Source organism: Hydra vulgaris, chromosome 01 (assembly GCF_038396675.1).
Source record: "Hydra vulgaris chromosome 01, alternate assembly HydraT2T_AEP".
In the NCBI taxonomy this organism is placed as follows: Eukaryota; Metazoa; Cnidaria; class Hydrozoa; order Anthoathecata; family Hydridae; genus Hydra; species Hydra vulgaris.
The window spans coordinates 43486453-43494603 of NC_088920.1; the positions used below are offsets into that span (position 1 = coordinate 43486453).

At 27.4% G+C, this 8151-nt stretch overlaps 1 protein-coding gene across 1 annotated transcript; it reads right to left on the reverse strand.

Moving 5' to 3' along the window:
* Positions 1 to 1640: 1640 nt before the first annotated feature.
* LOC100197039 (monocarboxylate transporter 14) lies at positions 1641 to 7719 on the reverse strand. Its single transcript, XM_065788265.1, has 5 exons — positions 7593 to 7719; positions 6179 to 6350; positions 4725 to 5410; positions 3668 to 4037; positions 1641 to 2847 (listed from the first exon to the last, which is right to left on the reverse strand). Exons 2-5 carry the CDS (start codon positions 6348 to 6350, stop codon positions 2147 to 2149), a joined length of 1929 nt encoding a protein of 642 aa, XP_065644337.1. The 5' UTR covers positions 7593 to 7719; the 3' UTR covers positions 1641 to 2146.
* Positions 7720 to 8151: the final 432 nt, after the last annotated feature.

Sequence of the window (8151 nt, forward strand, 5' to 3'; positions counted from 1 at the left end):
AAACAGGTATAATGGAACCAACCCTGTCGTTTTCTTTTAAAAATTTTATTTTAAATTAAAGCAGTTTATACTAGTTTTAGAAAACATTTGTGATGAATTTTTTTTTACCGTTGCGCAAAAAGACTGAAACTATTTTTATATAGGTTACGTGTTTTCTTCTATTTTATAACTCACTCTAAATGGTATATATTTGATCAGTGTTAGCAACCGCAGATACTGAAAAAAGTAATTACTGATAAACAACGGTAAAACATAAGTATTTACTGAAAAAAGTAATTACTGATAAACAACGGTAAAACATAAGTAATTACTGAAAAAGTAGTTACTAATAAACAACGGTAAAACATAAGTAATTACTGAAAAAAGAAATTACTGATAAACAACGGTAAAACATAAGGTCTATAAAGTTGTTTCCGCATTAACTTTAATTTTTTTTGACTTTTTTTTTTCTTTAACTTTTTAGTAGTTAATCTAAAATTTTTTTTTTTAAATAATTTAAACAATATATTGTGACAAAACATGGATACTTTGTAATGCCACTTTGGTGTCTAAGCAAGAAGTTTACCATTTTTAATTTAAACACATAACTCAATTGTATTTGTCAGATTTGTACTTCTCTTTAAAAGTTATGAAATGGATAAAGGACACCACCGAGAAAAAGTTATTGTTGTTTAGCAGAACACATTGCAAGCTCTATTTATAGTTATCAATTGGCTTTATTTTGGTATGTTTTAATGGTTTCTATTTTTTAGATGAAATGAGCTTAGCTGATTTTTTGGCTCATATTGGTTATAGGTACTTTTTACTTGGAAGCACACAAACAAAGGTTTTGAACATTAGAACAGGTAGGTTATCACTTTGATAAGTAGAACTGCTGATAGGAGATTTAGGTAGTTCAAAACTTCTGTTTTTTAAATTCATTCCAGGTACATTTATTGAACCAAAGTAATAATTGTCAATGGGGTTTTTTAGTTTCCTTCAAACTATTGGTGTTAAAAATTTTATTGCATTTCTTTAAATGTGAAGTTTGATTTCAAAAAAAAGCCAAAAGGTTTTCTTTTTGTATGTGCAACATGTAAAAAAAGGAGACAAAGCAATTCTTGCAAAATCTTGCAGATGTCATTGTTTTTACTAAAAATAGAAACATGCGTATAACTTATTATTTAAATTTAATAAGTTTTTGAATAAACTTTTATGTACCACATTGTGTAAGACTAATTGTTTAATTGTATATCCAAATAAAAAATTAAAATGAAAAATAAAAGCAAACTTGAAGTTATTTAATATTCAACTTACTTATTATTTCTGTTATTAGACTTTATCTCCATCTCTTTTCACACTTTATCTCCAACACTTTTACATTAGTTTGCGCGTTCACATGGAGTGCATATCTAATAAAGATCATGTATAAAGTCCTTAAACATTTACTGCATGCAAACTTGTATTATACTTAAAGAGACTGATGGGCTTAACCAATAATTATGAAGAAAAAAAAACTTGCAAAACTAAGGTATACTAGCATAAAAGGTATACTAGCATAGCAAAGAAGTTAGTACTAACCAAAAAAAAAACTAAATGATTTTTTATTAATTTTGTCAAAATTACCCAGAGAGAGATCTAACAAATCCGAATCCAAAATATCAGTTGACAAGTGTAAAAATTGCACCTGAAATATACAATTAAGTATGAGGAAATAATTCATACATTTTTATATTTTAAAGTAGTCACCTCCTAAAAATAATGTTCTTTATAACTAGTCATATATTAGGACGTTTGTAACAAATTTACTTGTTTAGTTCAGTTTTAAGGATAAAATCTACAATATCAAAAAATTATTGACGTAAAAATTTGTCAGAGCAATGACGTACCATAAACAAAGCCCTTGAAATAACCAAGTTTAAGAAACCTGTCTGAATCTTAGCATCTTGTTCCATAAAATTAGTAAAGTTTTATAGCACGCTATGCGGTTTTAATGCAAACAGTTTATATATTAAAGTTGTTTTTTAGAGATTTATGCCTCCGCCAACTTTAGCCAGGTAATGGAATGCGCAAAAGCTCCAGAAAAAGGCAAAGACGTATTCGGGTCCTTCAATTTTTGCACGTATATAAACTAATATAGCGTTAATAACCTAACAATACTTTTATTCTAAACTGCTGTCATCATTGATTCAACAACTAAAATCTCCTCAGCGTCATCTACTTTAACGAGAGCTTTATCGTGATCATAATAATTATGAATAATCGAAGTTCTATTTTTTATATGGTCATTTCCATCATTGAAATCTGTGCTTATGCTATTTTTACTCGACGAGCACGAGATTTTTATTTGAGGAATGTTTTTTTTAAATGTTTGTTCTGAGAACATAGTTTTTTTATAATCTTTTTTTGAAGTAAGTTTATTAGAGTAGGTTGATATTGAAGTCTCATTTACTCTCTTTAACAAATGTCGCTTATAGTTTGTTTGATTTGTTATTATACTATTTTTGCTGCTATCACATAAATTTAAATAATATTTAACATCATCTAAATTATTGGTGTTATGCTCTTTTGTTTGATTTGTTGATAGTTCGCTGAAATTATTTGTGTTTAGATCTTTATAAAATACTGATCGCTTAGGTTCAAAATATTGCTGGTTTACAAAAGGCTCTGCACTACTCGACTCCGGGTGTTTGTATTGTTTCCTTTGCTTCTTTAGCCAACTCTTTGTGACTTTGTTAAGAATTTCTTCGTTACTTCTCTCTTCTCCAAAGTAATCAATCAAAAACATGATTAAAACTCCAACGACGTTCATACATCCAGCCACAAAAAACGCGTAAGAATAATCATCAAAATAGTCGTAGATCCAACCTTTAAAAATAAATCGAGTTAAATCAAAAATCTAGGTAACTAGTTAAACTAGTTACAGGGTTATTCCATAATTAAAAGCACTTTATTCCATAATCAGAACCACTTTATTTCATAATCTAAACCACTTTATTCCATAACCTAAACCACTTTATTCCATAATTAAAACCACTTTATTCCATAACTAAGACCACTTTATTCCATATTTTAAACCACTTTATTCCATAATTAAAACCACTTTATTCCATAATCTAACCACTTTATTCCATAATTAAAACCACTTTATTCCATAATTAAAACCACTTTATTCCATAACTAAGACCACTTTATTCCATATTCTAAACCACTTTATTCCATAATTAAAACCACTTTATTCCATAATCTAACCACTTTATTCCATAATTAAAACCACTTTATTCCATAATTAAAACCACTTTATTTCATAATCTAAACCACTTTATTCTATAATTAAAACCACTTTATTCCATAATTAAAACTATTTTGTTCCATACTTCATACTTTATTCCATACAATACATACTTTATTTCATAATAGATTGTGGAATAAAGTGATTTTAATTATGGAATAAAGTGGTTTAGATTGTGGAATAAAGTGGTTTTAATTATGGAATAAAGTGGTTTAGATTGTGGAATAAAGTGGTTTTAATTATGGAATAAAGTGGTTTTAATTATGGAATAAAGTGCTTTTATTTATGGAATAAAGATGTTGTACCCTGTAAACTAGTTATACTAGTTAAACCGGGAAAACTTGCTAATAAAAATAAAAATGATTAAAATTAAATAATAATGTTCAAAAATAGTACCAGCTATTGGAGCACCCACTGTTGTTGGAACTCCCATAATCATAAACACACAGCCTAGAGCTAGAGGTAGCTTTTTGACACCAACAATATCTTTAGTAATAAGAGGAATCATAACAATGAATACAGATTCACCAAATCCATATACAACGCAGTAAGCCATAAGACCATAAAATGAATGTGAAATTGGAATTAATGTTGTTCCAATTCCCATTGTAAGAAGACCGAATTGATAAATCTGCATTTTGCTCACACATTTTAAACCAGCCAACTTCCCAGTAATCAATTTGAAAATTGTAGATGAAATTGACAACGTGCTAATTAAAAATGCAGATTTTACTTCAGGAATTCCAATTAAAACTGCATATCTTACCTAAAAAAAAGTATACATACACACATACATTCAAGTAACTTTTGAGCAAAACTATAGCGGGCCGTTTAAAATGCCTATATAGGACCAATAAAAATCCGCTATAGAATGTTTGCTGGGTAATAACTTTGAAGTGCTAAAAGATAAAAGATAAAATTAAAAAAATTGAAACTTGTTGATGAACTTTTATTTGATTTAAGTTCAAATATCCTTTTAAAAACCCGTTTCTGCGCATTTGGATTTAAGGGTGGGAGAAAGTTTTATACCACATTTATTCACTTGGGGATCGTCCATAAGTTACGAAACGCTAAATTTGTTTAAAAAACAGAAGTAGGAGATCTTATGCTCTTTTACGCGGCAATTTTCATTAAACTTAATGAGCTATTTTGATTTTTTATTTAACTTAAGGCTCCGAGAGGGAAAACCTTTAATCTTTCTTGTTTTGTTTATAAGTGCAATTTAGCGTTACGTAATTTATGGACGATCCCTTGTCTAAAAGAACTCCAACACCAAACCCAGCTCCATCTCCTGTTTCTATTTGTAACTAACTAAAAGTTTAATCTGAAATCACTATCTAAAACATTTTTTATATATTAAAATACATTATTTATTAAAAATTTTTGTTGATAATATTAGTATATCGAATTTTTTTTTCAATAAAATCTTATTGCTTACTTTAAATTTACTTACCAAATGCACAAACGGAACAAAGTAGCCTAGTATAAATATTGATAAACCGAAGCACCATGCAAGATAAGATTTGTTTTTGAACAATGAGAAAACATCAGAGTTCAAGAATTTCCTCTTTATGCTTATTTTAACTTTATTTTTTATTGGTATCAAACATCTTTTTTTATCAGCTTGAAAACTATTGTCATGCAAAGTAGAAACTTTGTTATCGTCTTCAGTATCAATATAAATATTTTTATTCTTTTGTCGAAACTTATACTTTTTAGCCACTGGTTTATACACAAATCCTGCAAAAAAAACTAAGCCATGAAGTCCAGCTAACATTAAAAATGCATTTTTAACTCCGTATTGATGTGAAAACCATTGTATAAAAGGACTAAGAACTAACGTTCCAAACCCGCTACCTGAAGATACAATTCCAGTCACTAACGGTAGACGCTTATCAAAATAAGGTACCAACACTATCATTGCGGGAAAATAACAAAAACTTGTACCCAGCCCCCATACTACACCAAATGAAATATACATTAGCTCTAATGTGTTAGCATATGCCGAAGCTATCATTCCCAAAATACATAAAAAACCTCCTAAAACTGAAACTCTGCGGCAAGTAAGTTTCTCGCATAACGAAGTTGTAAATGGTCCCAGTAAAAACATCATTCCTACAGATATTGAGCTCACAAATCCTAGAATAAAAGAAAAAAAAGCACTTTATTTTTCATTGACAGTTTGATAAATCCATGCTAATAAGAGTTAATCCACTTAATCTTAAACTTATTAATATTCCATTTGTAACTTTGTAAGATTTATCCAAATCATAAGGCCGGGTGATTAAAAAAGTAACTGCTTTTTATCAGCGTTTTCGGAATAATTTTTCAGCTTTATATGAATAAAAATTCGAGCAGTTTTGCTAAAATTTTTATTTACGTAAACCTGAGCGATTTCTCCAACGCTGAGTAAAAGCTTTTTTTTACTCACCCGGCCTATACTATTACAATAATCTTATTATTAATAATGTAATCAAGTAACGCTATTTTGTATTACAAATAATTAGATTAAGTCTACTCTTAGTAAATATTATCTTATCAATATTATCCCGGTAATATTATCCCATTATAACTTTGAATAATATTATCCCGTTATATTATCCTAGTCTAATATTATCCCATTATATTATTAGTGTTATACACATTCAATTGGAATCATCTATTATTAAATATTTAAGTGTATCACAAATTTTTTTGTTAAATTTAATAATTCAATAAGGTTTTTAACTTGATAAATAAATCTTCATTTAAGATTGTAACCTCTTCAAACACTTTAAAAAAATAAATTTGTTTAATAAAAAAATATACTTTTAAATTAATATAATATAACATAATATAACCTTAAATTAATATAATTTTCTTCACCAATAAAATTTAAAGAAATTGATATCGATCTAAATCTTTTACCTGTCTCACCCCTAGGTTTATTAAACTTTTGTACCAGCTCGTTAAATATGACACCTGATGAATTTTGAAGACCAACAACTATAAATTGCGTAATAAAAGCTGCAACAACAACACACCAACCCCATCCGCCATCTGGATGGGTTTTAAATTTTTTTTTCTTTGCGGAACACATCTTTCATTGAGAAAATAAAAAAATAAAACATAATTATTGATAAGGATTATTAATTAATCAATTAATCTAACAAATAAAGTATAAATATATTTAAGATTATAACAAACAAGATGATTTATTCTAGTGATTGCCAACCAAATAATTACATTAAACCGAACATCAATATAAATATAACCAATCAATTTCTATTATGATAAAGCCTTATGGTTTTTACAAGCAACCTAAGAAATAACATTTAAATTATTAACTTATTAATAAAATAATACAAAATGTTACAAATTTTGGTTGTGATACAATAATCACTTTAAACTATTTCCACTGTATTTTTTAAAGACGAAGATATATTGTATTTATTTTTGATGCAGTAGATTAAACATACTTAAGAGGGCACGAAACAATGTCAAATCGCACGAGAAAATGTCAAATCGTTTATAAAATCGTAAAAAAAAAGATTAGCTAAGTTGAATTGATTTTCTAAATATATTTTTTAATTCATCTCAAGATAACAACAGTGTCTTAAAAACTGTTTTTATTTTCTTTACTTGTTTGGCAAGACTAATGTCGATGTTTTTAATGTCCGGCGTTGATGTTTTTTTTTTTTTTTCAAAATTGTTTCCTTTAAAGTGTGATTTTCACTTTATTTATTAAAATTATAATAATAAAAAAAGTATATGCGACAAACAATATTTAAAAATATGGCAAATATTTATTGAGTTGTAAGCACTTGGGTGATGCTTAATTGACTTTTCAGCTTAACGCTGCTAAAATCTATATAATGTTGCAGCATAGAAACAGCGAAGTTTAATGCTTTAAGTTTTAAATTTCTTATTGCAAATTAAATAAAGGCATATTAAAAACTATCAAACAAATAAAAATTTATTTTTGTTTTTAAATTTTTTTTTTAAATATACTGTAAATATGTAAATATATGTAAATATGTTAATATTTTCTGTTTTATTTGAAATATGGTGTAAAATAAAAAATATTGATAAATATTTCTAAGTTTAAACTTTCCTTGTGTTATTTTTTAATTTGTTTAAGTCACTGACGTTTTGTCAATTGGTTTCTATTTGAGTCTAAAACTATTTCTAAGTATATTACCGAAAGTGTATCTACCCTAAGCATTTTTTTTCTCGCGTCAAGATTACTTACCTAAGCAATGTTGCAATATAACTATGAATAAACTTTTATAAACTTTTTAAAGAAATATTATTAAAAAATATGTTATTAAAAAGATGTTACTTCTTGTAAATAAACCCCAGATGAGTTAACTCGATAATCAGCCACTCATGCGCCATCGCTGCACCAACCGTTAGCTTACGTTAAGCCAACATTACATCTACTGTTTAAGAGAAATAATAGTATTTCCAACTTAGCGAAACGCAACGCTGACTATAATACTTTGTTGACTCAACGAGTAACGAATTTACTCTCAACAAGGTTGCAAGCAAATGCGTTCCATAAAATTTCTCTGCAGAGGGTAGTTAGATAACGACAATTGAAGTTTTTTTAAAATTCACAACAAATGATAATGTCTAGTTTAGGTGTTTTTTTTTAGGGTGAAATTGTTGTAGTAAATGCAAAAAATGATATTTTCATGTGTTTTACCAAATAATATAAAATCTGTGAATTCATTAAATAGTTAATAGGTCATTCGTCATGCTTTTTTACTATAAATATATTTTATGCCGTCGTTGCAAAGATCTTGCAGGTTTATTAATTTTTTTATATAAATTAAATTGTTTCATAATTTAAGTTACACTATAAGATGATGAAGAAAAACTCTTAAGTTACACTATAA